Below are 21,200 nucleotides of genomic sequence, written 5' to 3'. Positions count from 1 at the left end.
GATTTTCTTTGTAGCTTTACATCCATCTCCAGCCTTACGACATGGTATGATCTTCCTAAGAAATATTGGTTTTGGCCTTTTTGCCTTTTACAGTAGTCCAAGAAACTATCAAAACCTCATTATATTTATGTAATTTGCCCCCCAAATCCTACCAAGTTTTTTTTTCAAACTACTATTAAAGCTCATATGAAAATTTAAAAAAAAAAAAAAAGAAAAAAAGAAAAAATGACGACTCTCAGAACTAGTAACTTTGTTTGAAAATACTTGAAAATTCCCCTGCAAGATCGTCTTATCCCTGTTTTCCTTCAAATGTGGCCGTCACCTTAACATCACAAATGTATCAACTGGCAACTTCCAATAGAATAAGGTCTTTAGGTGTTTTGACAAATATAATGATCAGAGCCACAGCAACCTATTCTAAATTAGTTGGTATTTTGCATATTCCTTAGACCATTATTACTAAATTATTTCTAGGAAGTTACTTTTTATTCTCTTTACTGGTGAATATGGGGCCAGGAGTTCGGCTTCCAATACCATCAGTCCAGCTTGCAGTGACTGTTTTCTTTTATTTTTTTCTAAATAAGGTACAGCACTTTTGCACTGATCAGTTATTTTAAATAGCTATTAGTTTTGAATCAAAAATGTTTCAAACACTAAAATAACTACCATTTAAAGGACAACTCTCAACTCACAAGTCAACTGTTTCATTATTTTAAAAGCAGAATCAACTTCGGATATGGATAATATTTTCAAAGTGCTGTAAAGATAACTTAGTCTAAAATAAAAACATAATTTCTGACTATTTTGTGGAAGTATTTTGAAAACGTCATCATGTATCACCAGTAACTCACTGCACTCATAGGTAGTTTCCAGTGCCACTATTTGTGACGGATGTGGAATTTGTGAAGAAGTTACAGGATATACACCTCAAAAAACCTACTTCAGACTTACAGGGTATGTCTTTTTACAATTCCTTCTTATAATAACAAACCTGGCACCATAAACAAATGCTTTCAAATGATGTAGGAATATCTCTTGCATTATCCACTTACATTTTCTTTCCCCTTCTATATTTGTTTTGGTTTTTCCAATTTTGTTTCATTTCTTGTTTTCATTTTTTTTATTTACATAAACTATATTAAAGATACAGACTGTTATACAGTCTGGTTGAAGAAAACCTAGTAAGAGTTCAAGTGTATTATGAAAAGTACAAGTTCTTTGTTAATACTGAAAAATTATTTACTGAAGGCCTAGCTTTTGAATTCCACAGAAGAGAGACCTGATTTAAAAAGTAATTAATGAAAAATGGCTTGTTTCAGCAATATATTTAACAAGCTAAATACACTGACCTGCAAACCCTGTTTCTTTAATCTAATACTTTATAAATCTTTTCTGTTAGACAATTCTAAGGAACATGATTCCTAACCTCTATATGTTCCTATTCAGGCTAAGATCTGCTAACTACCAACTTAGCAAAATCATATATTATAAAAGGTAATATTTAGAGCAACTCTGATTCTCCAGAAGTGCAAATAAATTTACCACATGGCTTGATGCAGGTATTGTATTCAAGAATGCAATACTGCTATCTCAAGAGATGAGAATTCTTATTAACAGGAGACGCTGGAATAAGAGAACAGAAGGAAAAATTGTATCTTTATGTTCTGTCCTTCCCTACTCAAAATACATCAGGATTAAATTCTCTTGAAGAAAATAATATTTTGATGCAAAACGAGTCTGAGAAATTTTAAATTTCCAGCAGACTGAGAAAAAGCCTATGATGCTGTTTGCCAAATTTGAAGAAACCGGTTTTTAACGTAGTTTGTGAAGAAAACTATTTTCTCTTTTTTAATTTATTTCTTTTTCTGAGCTGCAAGTACGTTTGTACTATTACTGGTCCCTAGCAAACAGTATCTGTCCACCTACTTCATAATTTCAATTAGGAAGGCAGACATTCCTTTACATTTTGTCAGTATCTCAGTCTTTTCAGATTCACATTCCAGCAAAGTGCAAATATAGGAAAGGTAATAGCAGGGGACAATTACTTCTGATGGTCTTACCAGAGAAATATCATAGAATTCAAAAGCACAACAGAAAAACAAGAAAGAAGCGATGGGACTTCTACATATAGCTGACTGCTCCTTTCTGAGAGCTTAGAGCCAAACATGCAAGGGCAGGATATATAGCTTGAGTGCCTATTTCACAACTGCAAGGGTCCACAAGCAGATGGCTTTACACAGGACACATCTTGTACCATTGCAAGAAAATACTAGTAAAGCTCTGGGAACACCAAAACCAGTTGCAGAAATTCCACAATTTAAATTTTCTGCAAAGCTGAAATAAGATCAAAGCATATAGTGAGGTGCTTCCCGCTTAAAGGGTATTTTGATGTAACAAGGAATTAATGCTATTTGTTCAAAAATAGAGGGAAGTCACAACCGCTACTAATTGAATTTTTATTAAAATATATGGGTTTTTTTCACCAGTTTGTAAATTCAGGCATCAGAGACTAATTTGTTAAATAAGGAAGACAGATTGCAGCCTTCAGTAACCAAAACAAACTTTAGATTTAATATTTAGAAAATGGACTACATATGCAGAAGAGATGAGACTACATAAGATGCTGCACAACTTCAACTTTAAACTGACAGCACATGGAATTTTTCAGCTTATTTCACACATAATAAGGGGGCAATAGAGATGGTGTATGATATAAGTAAAGGCACCAGGATAGGCATCCAGTCTTACATCTTTATTTTAAGATAAAAATAATAATTTTAAGATATTTTAATAAAAAATAATAATTTAAGATAAAAAATAAATAATAAAATTTTCAAAAGTTAAAAAACCCTACAATTAATTCATCTCAGAAAAGATCATTCTTCTCCAAGACTATACACCAAGACTGACAGATGTCATTCAAGCCATCTTAAGCAAACTATGGAATATCAAATATTCATTTGGCTTCATTACAGTCTTCACAACGAGGGTTCAATGACACTATATTTTAACACACACAATAAAATTTCAGAGTTCAGGATTCAGAAATCAAGACTACAAAGAGAATCAGGAAATGTCCATGTAGCCTGTACCATAAAACAGAATGTAATGTTTACAATTGTTTTGTTATAAACCTAGTTACACAAAATGGTAATAAAAATACTGGTGCTGCCTGCCTAAAAAAACTTCACTATTTCTACTAGTTGTTTTTTTTCCATGCTAGTGAACTGCAAGACTGCAACTTCTGAGGCTGTGAGAGAACATACTGATTTTGATACCAGTAATGTAAATAACCCCTTTTACCATAAGGCTACTTTTACATCTTTGTCTTTTCACCCGTTTGCACGCAAAACAAAACTATGATTTGTAACAGCAATTATATGGTTGTGTCACGGGTAATGTTCAAAGACTAAAAAGGGGAGTCAAGAGAAACTGAAGCCTGGCTTGAAGGATCAAGGATGTCCTCTTGCACAGTTGTCAGTTTTGACTGAAGAGGTTCTGATATCTTGGACTAGCAAAACATCAAAGTTTCTGACTGCAGATTGCTTCAAATTTGAAGTGCAGGACTTTTACCCATGTTGTAAGGCTGGATTGGAAGATGTAAAGCTGAAAGAGAAAGAAAAATGTGTTTTAAAATATTAAATCATGTCACATTCAATAAAAGAATTGCTTTCACTGGACTTTAATATAAAAATAATTTTTTAGAGAAAAATTTAAAAAGACCTGACAGGTGACAGCAGACAATACTATAGTTCATTGGAACCTTTGCACAGAGCATGTTATTGTTTCATTCCTTTAAAGAATCCCCTTTGGAGTCCACATATCAGCAGAAAAAAACAGAAAGCAATAGATGAAACATCTCTTACGATTGGAAGCCTTTCTTTGGTGTGTTATTTGTAGTAAATTAAATCCATTCATTAGATGAAGAACTTAGGCTTGATTTATTTTCTACATATACAGGCCATGTTTTAAAATTAACTTACGTAAATTCTATTTAAGTAACAGGAGAACGTTTCCAGAGAAATTCATTACCATAAAATGGGCAGAAACCATCTTATTCATAAAACAATTTTTTGTTGTAAAGCTGCTAAAGTTAAAAGTAAAAAAAAGACAAAAAAATGAGAGTACTCAGAGTAGTTTCAGTGTGAGCCAGTAATCAGCATTTTAAGAATAATTAATAATGTAAGTTGCATTGTCATAAAAAATAATTTATTGCTTCTCTTTAGTCCTTCACATTTGTGGTACACAGCATAGGCTGAAACCCAACTATTCAAAACATCACTTTAACCCCAAACTCATGCAGGAGTAAAACCACTGTTCACACACTTTTTAAAGACTTCCGTATTTAAAGCACATCCCATCAACATCTCCCTCCCTAAATTATCGCTAAATTTCTACAAAATCTGTAGTAAACTTGTATTAACATTCCAACTGTGTCTCAGCTGCACTGATGGTACAGTGCAGTCAGTGTTAAAGCAGAGACACTGCAAGGCAGCAACTGCTTTTCCTTCAACTTATTTACAAAGTTAGTTGAGAAGATATTCGTGGCATGGCAGAGCACATGCTCCACACCAGTGAAGTAGTATAGCTCAATTCAAAGCTCTGTCAAAAAACAGTCTGGTCAGAGCAGTTTCACTTACTTGCTTTTTGACAAATTCTAACACAGAAGACACAATTTTTCAGGTTCTGATCTTCTAGAAGAAACAACCAATCTCAAGCAAACTCTATCAGCAGATCTCTTGGCACAGAATTTGCAGCATAGAAAAAGACACCGCAAACTTATTTCCTAAGTATTAAATTTCAATAACCCAATCTTTATGCAATATAAGTTTCTTTTCTTAAAGGTATAATTTTCTTTGCTTTTCATATTAAAGGAACCTCTCCAAAATGGAAGTAGGAGGAAGACAAGCAACCTTACACTTTTTCAACTAAAGGTAAATCCATGAAACATGCCAAATAGCAAAATCAAAGCCACTGAGCTTCCCAAAAACACTGAAAAAATGAGTAATTTTCTAAAATTAATTACAAATCAATAACAAAAAAACATCACTAAAGGAAGCTCTATTACCAGTGGATTCTATCCACATGTTGCATCTTGCAGGATCAGTGTCATACACTCTATAAACTGTATTTATAAGTAGTTTATATTTATGCACATCTTTTATAAAACCCTATTTTAGACAACTTATGGTATCCATTTGCCTGATTCTCTAATGCTACTGGTATTAATAATAATCCTACTAATACTACAGCATAGTAATGTAAGCTGTATAAAGTCTACTAATACAATTATATAACTGTAAATATAAATCACAGTGGAGTCTTTCCATTCGTTAATTATACATTACAATGTTATTTTGTTTATACTGTCATTCAGCTGTGGGCGGACAAGCAAGGTAGCTTTTAATACTGCAAGGCTTTTCACAGTGGAAGAAAGCAGTAATAGAGGCAGATAACTTAAAAGCATCATCCATAACTGTAAACTGATGACATCGTGCATAATCTGCAGTTTAGCATACTCATACTATTCAATGAACATTTACTAGAACTGAGGCACTATCATTATTATAATTATTGTTCCTTGAGAACAATGTTCTCACAACAGATCATTTGCTATATATGATGTACCCTAAATAAAAAAAAAAAAAAGTGCACACATAATTTAAGGATCATAATAAGTTTGGAGCCTTAAACTCTTTCCTCAACCACTCTCTTGTACTGGCTATGCAAAGTGTATGATAACTTGGTTACAATATAGTTTACTGATAATTAGCACTATTTTCAAAATACAAATGTCCTAACAATAATCCTTACTAATGGAATACTACAGTTTGCAGATTTTTTTAAACTCCATCCATCAAAGTATTTTTCTGCACTACATTTGTGAAGAAACTTTTTAATGATGACATGCAAAACAAGAGATCAGAAATACTATTTCTTTGCAAAATCAACCTCTGTACTTCCCAATTAATTACCTTTTACAACATTACTAAGTTTTCCTCTATATTAAGGGAAAGTTGATATGTGGGGAAAAGGAAGACCCGAAGTAAAACTCCAGTCCAACATCAATTAATTTTTATGTGAGGTCTGAAAAGGTCAGCTTGTGTCTGACCACATAAATTGCATGATCAAATCTCAAGCAACAACAAAACAAGATCAGAAAAAAACCCCACAAAACAATAAAAGAGAATCCTCAAACTCTCACAGTCTATTAAAAAAAAAAAAAATCTTACTTGGAATTGTAGAAATCAAAAGAGGAAGTCACTAGCAACAAATTAAAAGTTACAAATTTTCATTGAGATAATGCTTTCTAGAAAATTTGCTTAGGAACAGCATCTCAAGTTATGTACTATGAATTGAATCCAAAATTGACAGAAATTCTGTGAAAGAAGACAGGCTACAGACAAGGGAGATAATGTGAAAAACATCAGTAAGGTTTTGTACAAAAAAGGAATTATTTAGCCCCCCAGCCTGCAGAGAACTTGAACATCTACAGTGAAAACCAGAGAAATTTATAACATGAGCCCTTACACCAGAAGGATGCATACAAAAAAATCTTACATTAGCAGATTTCTCAATGTCTGTAGAAGTATTGTCTTCATCTAGCCCTACACCAAGGAATTAAAATATTATTTTAAAATTCAACTACCTTTAAAGACCTTTAATAATTTAATATTTAATGAAAATATAGATACAAAACAGCTATGCTAATAACAGCTATCAACTCAAAGGCAAGTGGATAACAGAGTATGAACAGCCATTGTTCAAAGCCCAGGTGCCAAAGAACGATGAGCTATTAACAGAAAGAAAACAGGCATCGTCTCTTACAAAGCAAGACATTATAATTTGTGCACTTTTTTCATGACGCACTTTGAATGTCTGTAACATGGGATTCCTCATTTACCAGCCAAATCCATTGTATCTGAGTGCAAGGGAAGTATATTTTGACTTTGCATGTAGCCAGCAAATTACTGCATGTATTTCTAAAAATATAAATTGACTCCAATGTTCAGGTGGTGATCTGAAGTTAAACAACATACAAGCACCATCCTTCTACTGGGCTTCCAGCAGGCACACTAAGATTACTCTGGGGCCATGTAAGGCCTGCATAAGCATGGCCCTTTGGGAAATCTGTACACACAAACAAACAAACAAACAAACAAACAAACAAAAAAAAAAAAAAAAAAAAAAAAAAAAAAAAAAAAAAAAAAAAAAAAAAAAAAAAAAAAAAAAAAAAACAAAAACAAAAACAAAAAACCAAACAACTGTACACATGATGACATTTACCTGCAGACATTACCTTCAAGTTGAATCAATTTTCCAAGCTTGGTACTACAGTAACAAGGTAGTGGCTTTGCATTTATTACAGGCAATACAAAAAGATTCAAGTGACTACTATTCTGCACTCTGAATTTTAAACATGCTACATTAACAAGACAGACTGCAAAGCTCCTTGCACATTATTTCTCAATTTGGGGCTGCAACTTCAGTTCAACTTCTTTTTCTACAAGCAATTTGTACCATCACATTGATAAGAATTTTTAAAGTTGAAATAACCATAGATCAGGATAAAACCACATATGTGTTTTCAGATCTTTGCTCTGCCCTTGACATTCGCTGAACCTACAGTAGTTTGACAGTATTTGTGTCTCACTTGTTCTCATTTTCCCTTATACAATGAACAAAGAAAAAAAGGTAAAGAGGTTAGCTAAGCTGTTTCAAAAGGGAAACAAAAACTCCCTGAAAAGTAATCCAAAAAGTGAATGAAAAAATCTTTCCCTACAGTAAAGGTTGATAGTTTTGATGGTTTTCCAAGAGAGAATCAAAACTTATCATCTTACACTTTTTCTCTTTTGCATTGCACTGGAAGTGTTTTCTTATTCTTTCACCAGTAATTAAACAAGGACAAAATGCCAAGGCACTTGAGATAAAAGTTTTGTTTCCTCTTGTATCTTAATGATAGCAAGTGAATCTGAAAGGTTTCAGTTATTTTAGCATATATATATAACAAAATAAAAGTACTTTTAACAAATTAAAACTTCAGTATTAAAGACTAGTGAGATAAAAAGTTGTGCACTGACATCTTCTGTTATTAGGCACAGGGCTCAAGACTGCAGGTTTCCTCACATTGTCTCAGTCACATTCTATACACAAAAATTCTGTGTTTTTGTACTAAATATCTTTCTACATTTAGCACATCTAATCTTCTGCTGAAAGGGCTGGTTGTGTCATTTTGTAATGCAAACATATAAAATAACACAATTACAATATAAAAACCCTAAAACACTTAAGACTGACATTACAAAAGTGAGGATACCCATAATCACCATCTGTGGCAACTCATGGACTTTCTCAATCCAACCTCAGTTGGTGATTCATCCACTACACAATTCTGGCAGCACTAAGAGCTGGCAATGCAAAATTGGGTTTATTGCATTTAATAGTGACTGTATCAATGCACATACATGTACCTTCTTTAACATTACTTTGACTTTATACACTAAAATAGGTAATTTAGTTCAGAGTCACTGAAGCACCTTCCCATACCACTTAGATCCATTTAGTAACAAAAATCAAGACTTTCTGAACATCAACAAGACATTAAAAATAGAATACCCACAGAATGCTTAAAATATTAGAAGAAATAGAAAGAATGCAGGACAAGTTCAACTCAAAGCTAAATTTTCAACAGTTGTCAAGAAGTTTCAATCTTAAATATGTATATTTTGCTTTAAAAATATCCAGCAAACCTACTATTAATTCTTTCCATAGGCCACATTGATGTAGTCATTATAGCTGCACAGTAAATGAATTTTAAGGTGTTTGTTAATCAAATACGATACAGTAAGTCAAAGCTAACAAGGGTTCTTCTTAAATACTATGAATGCTAAGAAAAACCTTCAGGCACCAAAGGTAGTTGTTCCATATTTCACTGTGACGTAGGAAGTTCTAAAGCATAGTCAGTGAAAATTACTATTAAAACTTTCTCTCACATGAGCAAAGGACTAATCACAATCATCTTCAATCTGATATTAAAAAAACAAAGGTAGGCTAGCAGGTAGAACTGCAACTATGAAAACCCCCTCATTGTTAGGTTTAAAGGCAATTTCAGATATGCCCACATGAATGTTTTATGGGTTTTTTTTGAGACTGATGTTCTTCTTTCTCCTCTCCCCACTCCCTGCCAACAACTTAATTACTGTTACATGAAAGCCTCACAGAAATGATTACATAAATTGAAAAAAACCCTCTGAATCTCTAGGTATTAGAATTGTACTTGTACCAGACAAAAATCACATGTAAACAACTATTTGATTTTTTTCTGGTTGATGGTGATCCTTCAACTTAAGAGGTCTCTGGAAAGAAGGAAATTACAATCTGGAACATAGACATCTTAGTCTCATTTCCTTTCTATGAAAAAAGTCAAGTTTAAAGTGCATAATTTAACAGCATAGTGTAATTATACATTCATCAAAAAATGTATTCATATAATAAAACATTTATATTCAAGCTTCTTGGCCAAACCAGTTTCTAATGCTCTATTTAAAACACACACAAAAAAAGTGTATGAGTGGAAAGAAAATTAACTGACAGTACGGCACGCAGGCTTCCATTATTCCATTACAAGGCTATGACTTTTTGTTTTGGCACCATTAGCATGAAACATTTGGTAAGAGAGGAAAAGAAAAATTATCTTTCGAGACCAACAATAAATTCCTAAGACACAAAGCCACACACACCTGTTGCCATGTGGCTTTTTGCAAAAGCCACACTGCTTGCTGGGCACCCAAACATGTTTATTTTCACTAGCAGAGGTATGTTCCAAGCCTTCCCTTCTAACAGTTGAAATGTTATCTGGAATGAACAATGGAGGTTCATCAAGTGAAAGACTTTTGCTACTTCTTCTCTGGCGAGGTTGGAGAGTCTTATCATTTCTTTTTGATTTGTTTTTTTCTTTATCATCCTCTTTCAGATGTTCCACAACAGGGTGATCTTTTGTCTCTGTCTCTTCCTTCGTGGAGCTATTTGTTTTTATCCCAGTTGCTATCTGGTGTTTCTGCCCATGGGCTTGCTTCTGACCAAGATTTGAAACATGCCCTGACAATGAATGCGCAGAGTGGTGGGTATCTTTAGAACAGCTTTGATGAGTAGGAGATTTCTCACTTGCTCTTTGAACTGATGACTTCTGTGCTTGCCCAGAAGCTGGGGCTCGGGGTATTTTCTTCAGCATCGTATTAGTCTGCTTTTTTATGGTCACTCCTGAAACACAGCTCTTTGCTTTCAAACTCAGATCAGATTGTTTCTTCCTAATTTTAACTGGGTTATTTGGATGCTGATGACTCTCTTGTTCATCTGCATTGCGCTTCAGACCTGCTGAAGGTGGACTGTGAAGACCCGAAGCAGTAACACCAGCTCTTGTTCTTGAACGCATCACTTCTTGTTGCACCGTACCCGACTTCTGCCGAGTATCTGCAGTCAGATTTTGTTTATTCTGTGTTACAGATTTACTGTGCCGAGGTCTAATGCTTTTTTCACATTTTGTTGAAATGCTAATTTGTTTCTCATCATCCTGAAATTTTAATGCCTCTGGGCCTTCTACTTTATAACTGCTGATCTGCTGCTGTACGTTCTGGTTTGTTTGGTCAAGAACAGTGCTTTCTAAAATGCTATTTCCTGGGTCAGCAGAAGTCAACTCTTTGCTTTTTAAGTCTTTATTATCAAACTCTGTACTGTCTAACAGTTTCTCAGATGGAGTTACAGTTTTCTCCACTCCCTTGTCATCATCTCCAGCTTCTGTTACACATTTCTTTACTGATGTATTTTCATCAAGAACTTCCACGATGTGGGAACCTAAACTACAATCAACCCCCTCTTTTACAGAGCTGGACAAATCTGAAAAGGTCTCACAAATTTCACTTGGATTCACACAAGTACTAGACGGATCATTAGCTTTTCCAGTTACTCCAATCTCATCATGTTCTTCTGTTTTCTTCTCTGATTCCTCTGCTTTATTATCATCAGTCCTTTCTTCTGAAGAATTTCCCAAGTCCATTGAATCAATCACATCATTTGACTCATTTTCAACTGGAGTCATTTCAGTATCTGCAGATACTGAACAAACTGGCTCAGCATTCCCAGATTCAGTCTTTGTTGCAACCTCTGTTATTTCCTTTGTTTCTCCAGCAGGAGAACAGGTTCCTGTTAAATTAGCACAACTTAACTCTGGGGATGTTTCCTGAACTTTTGCCTGCTCAAGGGTTTCGGACTTTACTTCATTCACATCTTCATGACCAGGCAGACATTTTGTATTACTTTGGGATGCTGTTACTGCCGCTGTTCCTTCTATCTGTCCTAATCGCCTTGCACTACGCCTAACCTCTTTAGGTTGCTCCACTTTTGAGGGTGCAGCAACATCTGTCTCTTTAACTGGACTTCTCTCTTGTTTCTGTCCACTTTTTGGAGCAGATCCACTTTTAACAGACGATTTCTTGGTACTAACAGGAGGAGCAACATTCGAACGCTTGGCCAGTGTACTCTGTCGGAGACTCCGTACTGATTCTAGGAAGGGAAAAAGGAAAATGCCTTAGCTTTTCTGCTTCCTTCTCTTTGCAAACACAAGATTTACCTAGAATAGAGCTGATTTAGGTTACTGGACACGAAGAGAACATCAAACTTAGTTATTTACTAAACTTAAAAAAAAAAACCTAACCCAAAATACTTGCATTTCAATTTTGCACTGCCATAGCTTGGATGTAAAATCTAATTATTCTATAATAATTATTCTATATTATTATCCTATAATAATTATACATAAAATTATTCTAAAGGTTATGAAAGTTCTGAGTAGTATATATAAAACAGAATATATGATAAAAAGACAATCACAACCAAATGTACTTTTACCATTCAATCTTTTCTGCCTCAAACAAAATTTGCACAAGTTCTATTGCGATTAGAAGTATAATTATGAAGTTTAAAAAGTTTTTAGAGAACACAGTCTGTGAATCCGAGATCCAGTCACACTCTCACTTGATGACATCTCTTACCTTTCCTAAACAAGAAACCATTTTAGTACCTTTTTTAAAAGCATATTCACCAGCTTTGTACCACAGGATCTTATTTAAATTTTGATCTCCATATTGAGAAATTTTAGAGGGGATAAAAGTAGAGCGGTAAATAACTCCACCAATTCAGCAAGTTAGAAAAGCCCTAACTATAACCAATTCACTACCACAAAGAATTTAAATATTTTATTAAAATATTAAGTATATTGAAATATTTTGATTAAAGACTTTATAACTGCAATTACCATAATGGAATTTAAAGCAGAGAGAAAATACCCAAATAAAAACAAATAGAATCAAAATTTTAATTAGAAATAGAGACACGCTAACCTAATATTCCAATGCTGACTTTCAACTCTACCATGCACTGTGAGGAACCACAGTGCTAATCTGATGCAGGTAAAAGCATCAAAATCTCAAAAATCAGTTTAAGGATCGCAAGGCATAAGGAAGACATTAAGTATTTATTAAAGAAGAATTCTTAATTGAATCATACCATATTGGTGCCAACTTCTAGCTTCGGTGTGTAAAAAGGGAAACGTCTGCATTTGAATTCACACAGCCAAATAGCAAACCTTTACGTTTATAAATGTTGGGGGGCTGGATTGTAAAGATTTAATTGACTTCAAACATGCAAACATATAATCTATGATCACCTTGTGCCATTAAGCGTGGTGATTTCCTCGGTGACGTGACTGATGTTTCTTCAGCACGACTCCTCAAATTCCTGGGAGGTAAAACAAGCTCATCATCATCAAGGGTGTCATTACCACTCTCTTTAACTCCTTCTTCATCCATAGTATCATCCAGACCAATCACTGGAAAAAACCAAACAAGAAAGAGCCTAAAACTTAAAATGATCAAAAAAAATTGCAGCTGTAATGCTGAGCAAAACAGGGGAAGAAACAGGGAAAAATAAATAAAGTGGCCATCTAAAAATAAATAAAAAGGGGGAAAAAAATGAAGAAATGCAGGACAGAAAATTCCCATATGAGGCAGATTCAGTGTAGAAGAAGCTATCACCCAAAGCTTAAAATTTCTGTAGATAGTCCTTATAGCTTTTGTGTGGACTCACATTTTTTGGGTTTTTTTTTGCCACAGGAAGGTCCCCAGTCTTAGAGGATCAGCTGTCCCTCACTGTCCCTTCCCACCTAAGAAAAAGTGAAGAAAGGTAAACAGCAGAAAGAGCTGATCCAGGAGTGCATAGAGTTTAAAATCACAGTTTTCTCACAGGATACAATTTTAAAAGCCTTAAGTCCTAACCACATCACATATGTGATCTGCAATGTCTTTTTGGAAGACCATTAAGTGCAGCAAGCACCTGGTCTCCCAGGAGAGACCGAGAACATTGTCTTCAGTGAATTCTTATCCTCCATAACCTGAGAAGGATCCCTGAGGTTGCTCCTGAAAACAGGTTTCCTAAGAAGTAGTCAGGCCACTCTAGGAGTCATTCTCCTCACTTGCATAAGGTTTGGTTCTGCAATTGTAACCTCTCCTATCCCAAGACCCTAGGCGTGACTAATGAATCCTGGTCCCTGTGGGATACAAAGTTTGTGAGATCAAGCCAAATACCCAAGTGATTCTATAAAACACGTAGGATGGTCTGACGAGTACAACAGAGACTCCAAACAATCAAATATGCCTTTTTTTTTTTTACTATTCAGGCACCTATTTAGAAGCATTTTTAAGATAAACTCATATGAGAGATATAAGACATCTAAATAATTCTAACAATTGCTTACTTAAAACTAATATAAATTAATACACCTGTCACAGAAGTCAAAATAAGCAAGAAATTATTCTAAAAATTCAAAGGTTTAATTTATCTCAGAAAATCTGTCAATTCCTGCTCCTTTTCAAGTCTAATGTTACTGCAACTTAAAAAAAAATGCTTTAGTGATGGTTTTACATACTTCGAAAATAACAAAAATTGGAAGCTGTAAAACACTGCTAAAACCAAACAGTGATGAATAACCAAGTTTATCAAGACTGAAATTAGGTCTACAACAACTTGCCATGAAGAATTAAAAAAATAAAGCAACCAAGCAACTTGTCAAAACTTCAAATACTAGGAAGTTTTTTAACAGCCTCTTAAGGAAGGGTTGACCTCGGCACCCGGCAATCAGCAGTCTGGATCTTTGTAATTAGACGGCTTCCAGGAGCTGAAAGCCAGAAGTTTCTTAAGCTGACAACTCATCACCATTCATTTTATTTCAACCATCATTTTTAGTTACTGAATTGTACACAGCAGTTACAAGGAAAAGCATGTTTGTGGAACACTGGCAGCTTCCACTTTCCAATCCAGAGCCACCTTTACGTCTGTGCGTGTGTACAGACTGTCACACAGATATAACACACAAGCTGCAGGGGACTGATAATGTTGGGCTTACTCCGCTCAGCAGTGTTCCTTAATCACTTACTTGCTATAAACTACACACTGGGAAGGACACACTGGCAAAAAAGATGACATTTTAACTGCCCCATTAGACTTTATTTCCCCCTACATATCTAATAATGGCTATTGTCCAAGATGACAAGCTGAACGAGGTGGACCATCACCCTAACTCCAGCTGCCCATTCTTATGTTTCCACAGACTATGTCCTCCCAACAGGTCTTCACTTTGGTATTAGTTTTCTCATAATGTTCCTACAAAATATGAAACTGGTTTTCGGGAACAGACTGTGACAAAGGAGACTCCTTACAGATTTAATTTTGTTTCTTTTTTTTTTTTACTAAGCTACTGAAGACAACATGAAAAATACAAACTATTCAGACAGCTTCTAAAACAGCTCTGCAGCATATTTCAGGGCTGACATTAGAGGGTCAGGTTTTACAGTGCTCTTGCTCAAGTTACTGAATTTATATACCCTCCTTTATTAATAACAAAAGAGACACATCCAGTCTACTATTGACAGTCTGAAATATTAGAATTAAAGCATTTTCATACTTACAAGACCCTGTGCAGTAGCTTTAATTTTACAGGGGAACTGGAAACACAGAATCTTGCTAACTTCAAACCACCTGAGCTATAACTCAGCTAGTACAGACAGCCTCATGAGGCTCCCAGGTGAGGAACGTTTGACACAGACCCTGCTGAGAAGTAACAGAAAACAGCAACAGATAGAGAGGAGACTAGAAAAGTAAATTATGAAAGAGAAGTTGAGGTAGAGAAAAAGAACTGGGATAAGTAAACCAATAAAAGCAAAATCAGAAAGAACTTTAAAAAACCAAAAAAGACAGAGATGATCTTAGTAACCAATAACTAAAGATTATCTCAGTAATAAATATAGAAATCAGAAGAATAAAAGATAAGAGAAAATATAAAGAAAAAACATATCTGAATAGAAAAAGTTGTACACCAGTGTACAACTGAATAGACTGCAAATATGAAAAATACAAATCACATTTAGTGGAATTTTCCACACAGTGGAAAAGGCACCACTGACCTTCACCTTACTGTTTTGAGTCTCTCCATGTAAAGTATCTAAACTTCCAAACTACTGTGCTGTACTATTGACTCATTTTTATATAAGTTATACAATAACAGAATAACACACAATAAAAATAATTTACTTGTAAATTAAAAGTAATACTTTCCATGTGCTAAAACAAAAGCATGGATTTTTTAATTCTTTAATTTTTTAATTCTTCAGTAATGTAAAACTGAGGAAAAACAACCCTTACTTTCCAGAGAAAGAGGAGGTAAGGAGAAGAAAACACTCCTAAAAACATCCTCAGAAGTTCTGACATCCATAAATCTTTATTTTCATTAACATAAACCTTCCCTTAGTTATTTTCAGCCACAACTAACATAAAAATATTCAGAGTTTTGACACAGTGATTAAAGTGAATCTCAACTATAGAAATAAATTTCTTTTTTGTAGATGTTAGCCCTGGATTTCTTTTCCTTAGGTAACCACACGGAACAGAATGTCACTGTTTTAAAATTTCTACTGTTTTATATGTGAACACCAACATAAAAACCTAACATCCTTTAATGAAAAAAGTTACAGTCTAAAACAATAACTAACATGTCTAGGCAAGTCTTCAGAAGAGCTAATAAACTCCAATAAAGAAATGAAACATAAGTAGATATTCACAAAACATCACTACCTCTCAAGACTGTAAAGGACGATGGTATATTTCATATGAAAACCTTTTTCCTATTGACATTTGTGATGCATAGAATTAAACAGAATTAAAAATATTTTCTTTTTAAGAAAAAAATTATTATCAAGAAAAATTAGTTGACTGGTGACACAACTTACATAAGGAAACATCAAATTCCAATTTTTTTACAAGAGTTTGCCTGTAACCTGTTGAACTGAGAATTCATCTATAAGGACCTTGTACTGATTGCCCAGTGCAAGAAAAGAATCAAAGTACCATATGAAATACTAACTAAATATTTGCTCCTGTTCTCCATTAATCTCTACATTGTAAAGAGGTATTTTCCTGTCTTTTTTCTAAAGACATATGAAAGTCAACTGGGATTAATAAACTTAATACAGCATGTATCTTGACAGAAGACTGCATATCCATTTTAATAAAAAGACGGAGCTACATCACAAGCCTACTGATTTGTAGTTCTTTAGCCACACAAGCCTATTACTAAAGGGAAATAAAGAGCAGTGAAGTACAAATTTCAACAACAAAGTAAAAATACAGCACCAAACCAAGCACTTTAAACTAAATCATTTTATTAAGAAGGGTGTCTTCATGTCTTTACAATCAAAGAGCTCATCTAAAGAAGGACTTAAAATGGGGAAAACAGGTGGTTTTCCACCTACAAATAGAAAAGCATGCAAAATAAACATCCTCAAAGTTCTCAGTACTAATACAGTAAATTTAAATTTTATATGGGAAAGTTACTACCTTTGCCACAAGACACTGTGGAAATATTCACATGGACAGCTTGAAGGACGGAAGGAAGGAAGGTATAAAGAGGTAAGAAAACTGAGAGAAACAACTCTATACCCAATTTTGGGCTAGCATCTGAAGATTACATTAAAAATTACTTCCTATGCAGGAGGAAAAATACAAGTACATTTGGCTTTAGTGAAAAGAGCCTGAAATGCCTAATGGCCAGACAGCATACTTAAGTTTTTCTATTTGGAAAAACCAGTTGGGCTTTAAAGATTCAGCAGGCGATCATGATTTTAGCAGAGGTAATATTCTTTCAACTGTACTCATGAAAACATAGGCTAAAAACTAGAGAGAGCAGACTGCACTTGGGGGAAACACTTTCCCAGCAGCAATCCAGAGGGACAGGAAAAAAAGAGCAAATAAAAAGATGTCCGTAACACACTTTGTACATTCTTACAGGTTCAGTCTTCATCATTTATGATAAATATCCGATTTTATAAATATACCCATAAACTAAAATGGTTAAAAGCTTTATTTTAATATGAACTCCAGAAATGTCTCCAGATGATAGGCAATTAAAATTCCAGTCCCTGTATTATGGCTATAATAAATCAAACTGCCCCAGTAAATGACATTCTGAAAAGCTACAGAATTTGTGACAGCTGAGAAGTACCAATTTAGTAAGAATGCTGGTTATTCAGCTCACTGGCATGTGACCAGTTTGACCTGCTATGCTCACAGGTGACTAGCTTCCAGCATGTCTTCCAGCAAGAACAGAACAAAACAGAAAACCCATCACTAGGGTACCATACAAAGTTGAAAAAAATGTGTTCCTCTCGAGAGTTATATCTCAACTTCAGAGTTTCTACTTCTCATCAAAGAATTGTTCAGAAAAAATGAAAAAAAAAAAAAAACCAAAGCAACCCCAAACCCACACCTCCATATCCACTCACACCACCAAAACATTTAAGATGGCCAAGAGCTGTTCTATGTCATCTGCTTTCCTGTGCTGCTCATTCGGAGCTTGGAAGAACAGCCACATGATTAAATTAATAAAAAGAAACAGAGACGCACTTAAAACATGATTTGAGACCCTTCTGATTGCTTCAAGAACTTGGATTACATTTGTTTCTCAAAAGTCAAGGAGAACAATTATATCAATTTCTAGTATCAACGGGATTTTTGCTAATACCTATTCAGGACAGGAAATGGCCTCCATTACTGCTAAGCTCCTATGAGCTGCATTGAGTAAGACCTATGGATTGCACCTTGATTCACAGAAATAACAGAGAACTTCCTAGCTGTGCCATAGGAGCAGTAATACGCTCAGCCTAACTCCATAAAGCACCAACCTAACTACATCTTTGCAGTTTAGCAGTCACTCTTCACAAACACATTCTAAAAGGATTTCAGCATAACATCTGTTAATTTGACCCCTACCCTATCCAGCTTCTGAGAGGGTCACAAAAAGTTACTTCTACCTCTGCCCATAGCCATTACCAGGATCACCTGCAAAGAATCTTGTTTTCTCTAAATATGTAATTATTCAATCAGAGCTTAAAAAGACAATCCCATTCTATAACTCAGTGGCAAGCTCATTACGGAGCAAGCTCAGCAAGTTTGGTCTACTCTCTTGGCTTTTGTGGGTCTTTGTCTGACCAACAATGTCATCTAATCGAAGAAACTACCTAGATCCAGAACAATCTGGATTCAGGCCAAGACAAACATGAGATTATTTTTACTATTACTAATATAGTTCTTCCTATCAACAGACAGGCAACAAACACTCATTGTCATATTACCTGCTATTTGTCATATACCAATACTGCTGACTGAGATGCTCGGTACAAGACAGACATGGACCTGTTGAAGCAAGTCCAGATGAGGCAACAAAAATGAATGCAAGGCTGGAGCACCTGTCCTTTGAAGAAAGGCTGAAAGAGTTGGGGTTATTTAGCATGGAGAACAGGGGGTACCTTATTGTGGCCTTTCAATACTTAAAAGGGGCTTATTAAGAAAAATGGGGACAGGCTTTTTAGAATGACCTGTAGTGATAGGATAAGGGGTAGTGGTTTTACTCTAAAAGAGGGTAGATTAAGACTGGATATAAGAAAGAACTTTTTTTATTATGAGGGTGGTAAAACACGGGAACAGGTTGCCCAGATAGGTGTTAGATGCCTCATCCCTGGAAACCTTCAAGGTCAGGCTGGACAGGATTCTGAGCAACTCAATCTAGTTGGAAGATGTCGCTGTTCATTGCAGGGGGGCTGGACTAGATGACCTTTCCCTTCCAACCCAAACCATTCTATGATTCTATGTTACTATTCTCCCCAGGAGATGCATTTATAATTCCAATTACAAAACCTGCATTTTTTTAGATAGATGCCTCTAACAAGCACTGACTGGAAATCGAACTTCAGCTCAAAAAAACCTATGTGTTTCTGTCTTATAGATATGCACTTGAACTGTTTAAAAGACATACAATCAATTGCTGCCAGTGTCCATCGTATACAGTCAAATAACTTTAAAAAGATCTCAGTACTAACAAAAAGTTTAGTCCATGATGAATGATATGCAATATAAACCCTAAAGCTAAGCAAGACATATTGATGAATAATAACTTTGGATTAGGCCTTTTAAGAACTCCCAACAAAAACTAATGTCAATGCAACCGTAAGAAAAACAGCAAAAAACAAACCCACACTCAAAAACAACTTCAGATCAAGAGAGAAGAGGTTCTTAGACAAAAAAACCTGATCTCAGAAATAAAGCAGAGAAAACGTCACAATTCTGAGAAATTAGGTATGTGGGCAAGAAGTAGTCCTGAAACAAGCCTTTCTCAGAGCTTCTGCTACTTGCACATACTCATGTTCACTTAAGAAATTTCACAGTTAAGAGCCTGGGTTGAAGGCATATAAAGATAGTATCTTGTTTGCGCAGAGGTTTCCAAATACTCTTGAACTCTGCTCAAACCCGCTTTCAAAGAAGTATTAGTGAGCCATGCCTTCTGCTCCTCCATTTTATCAAGAAGACCTAAAACCATTTTAGCTAAACATCTCTTCAGTCCAACTATTATTACCTTTATCTCTTCAGCTTGCTCACAGCAATCAAATAAGCTGGAGCATGAAATCTTCACCACTTTAACAACTCTACCAAACAGAGTACATTCCAGTTATTCAAGAAGCACCAAGCATGATAAATCTGTCCTCTGCTGGCCCTGTGAATTAATTTCCATGAGAACTTTATTCCTTTTCTTAAACTGATTAATAGTCTAGGCATGGGTTATGCAAAATATTGTTTGAAGGTCTAGAATAAATTGTGGTAAATAAATTTGTGCCTCTGGGCAAAAATAACTTTTTTCTTCAGGAATGAAATCAAGAGTGAAAGAAACACCAGTAGTGTTGTCGTTTTAAAAATACAGTAAGGCAAGTTTTGTGGTGAGAGTTATGCTTTTTTCTTTTTTAAATAAATTGGTGAGTTTCCATCTAACCTGTCTGGAAAAAAAACCAGGTTTTATATGGTTTAATTCTTAAGGGTACTATCATCTTGCACAACGGCATTCTTACCAGGAGACTACAGCAGCTGTGTTAGATCACGAACAGTATCAGACAAATCAGATAAATCACAAGCTATATGAACTCTGAAGAAAGACAAGCAAAGAAAGTTTACTTCAAAGTCAAAGTTGTTATTCTTAACTAAAAAATTGAAAGTATGTATTGCAATCCTATCATCTCAGAATAAGGACAGTTCTTATCAAGACCTACAAAGAACAACAGAACAACAGCTAGAACATTTCATGTCCTTTTGGACACCTACATTAATTCCAAATTGCTTGGTTTAGTTTATTTCCTGAAATATGGTTCTGTTCTTGCTGCTTTCAGATTTAAAAACAAAACATTAAATTCACAAATTCAGCTTAAATCAAATCAGTTTTGATTCCCTTAGTTTGCAGACAGCCTGGAATACTAGTCCTCAAGTAAATGCATTAGCTCACTTACTTTTTATGGACTTCAAAAATTAATTGTGATGATTTAAGTATTAATAGTATCAATTATTGCACTACTGATCACTTTCAGGAGAAATATAAGCCAAAAAGCCCCCAGAAAGTTTCTTCGTAACTTCCAAAGTATCCAGCTATACCCTACTGACTAACTCAACATTTTAACTGCAGTACAGGTTTACTGGAGGATGCACAGGATGCAGTAATGGCCAGTCTTCGCGAACGAAGAACCGGGGAAGGTCTTTACACCTTCCAGCCTGCGCATTGG

The 21,200-nt window shown here is 34.9% G+C and overlaps 1 protein-coding gene across 5 annotated transcripts in view; it reads right to left on the bottom strand.

The window, feature by feature from the left end:
- Positions 1–21,200, bottom strand: part of PHF3 (PHD finger protein 3) — a 49,657-nt gene that overhangs the window by 17,139 nt on the left and 11,318 nt on the right. For 2 of the 5 annotated variants that reach the window (XM_027894714.1, XM_027894713.1), the window contains exons 2-4: positions 13,141–13,216; positions 12,722–12,883; positions 9,741–11,559 (exon numbers count right to left, since the gene is read on the bottom strand). In XM_027894714.1, the coding sequence (XP_027750515.1) occupies positions 9,741–11,559; positions 12,722–12,863 (1,961 nt within the window). In that variant the 5' untranslated portion in view covers positions 12,864–12,883; positions 13,141–13,216. Of the gene's footprint in view, positions 1–9,740; positions 11,560–12,721; positions 12,884–13,140; positions 13,217–13,444; positions 13,731–21,200 lie in introns of those variants that run through there. The other 3 variants (XM_027894712.1, XM_027894717.1, XM_027894715.1) reach the window with 2 other exon arrangements.

This window comes from Empidonax traillii, unplaced genomic scaffold (assembly GCF_003031625.1).
Source record: "Empidonax traillii isolate 1590-97213 ecotype Southwest subspecies unplaced genomic scaffold, ASM303162v1 scaffold439:size492302, whole genome shotgun sequence".
NCBI classification, from domain to species: Eukaryota; Metazoa; Chordata; class Aves; order Passeriformes; family Tyrannidae; genus Empidonax; species Empidonax traillii.
Note: the sequence above shows the minus strand (reverse complement) of the source record. Positions and strands in the feature narration are given on the sequence as shown.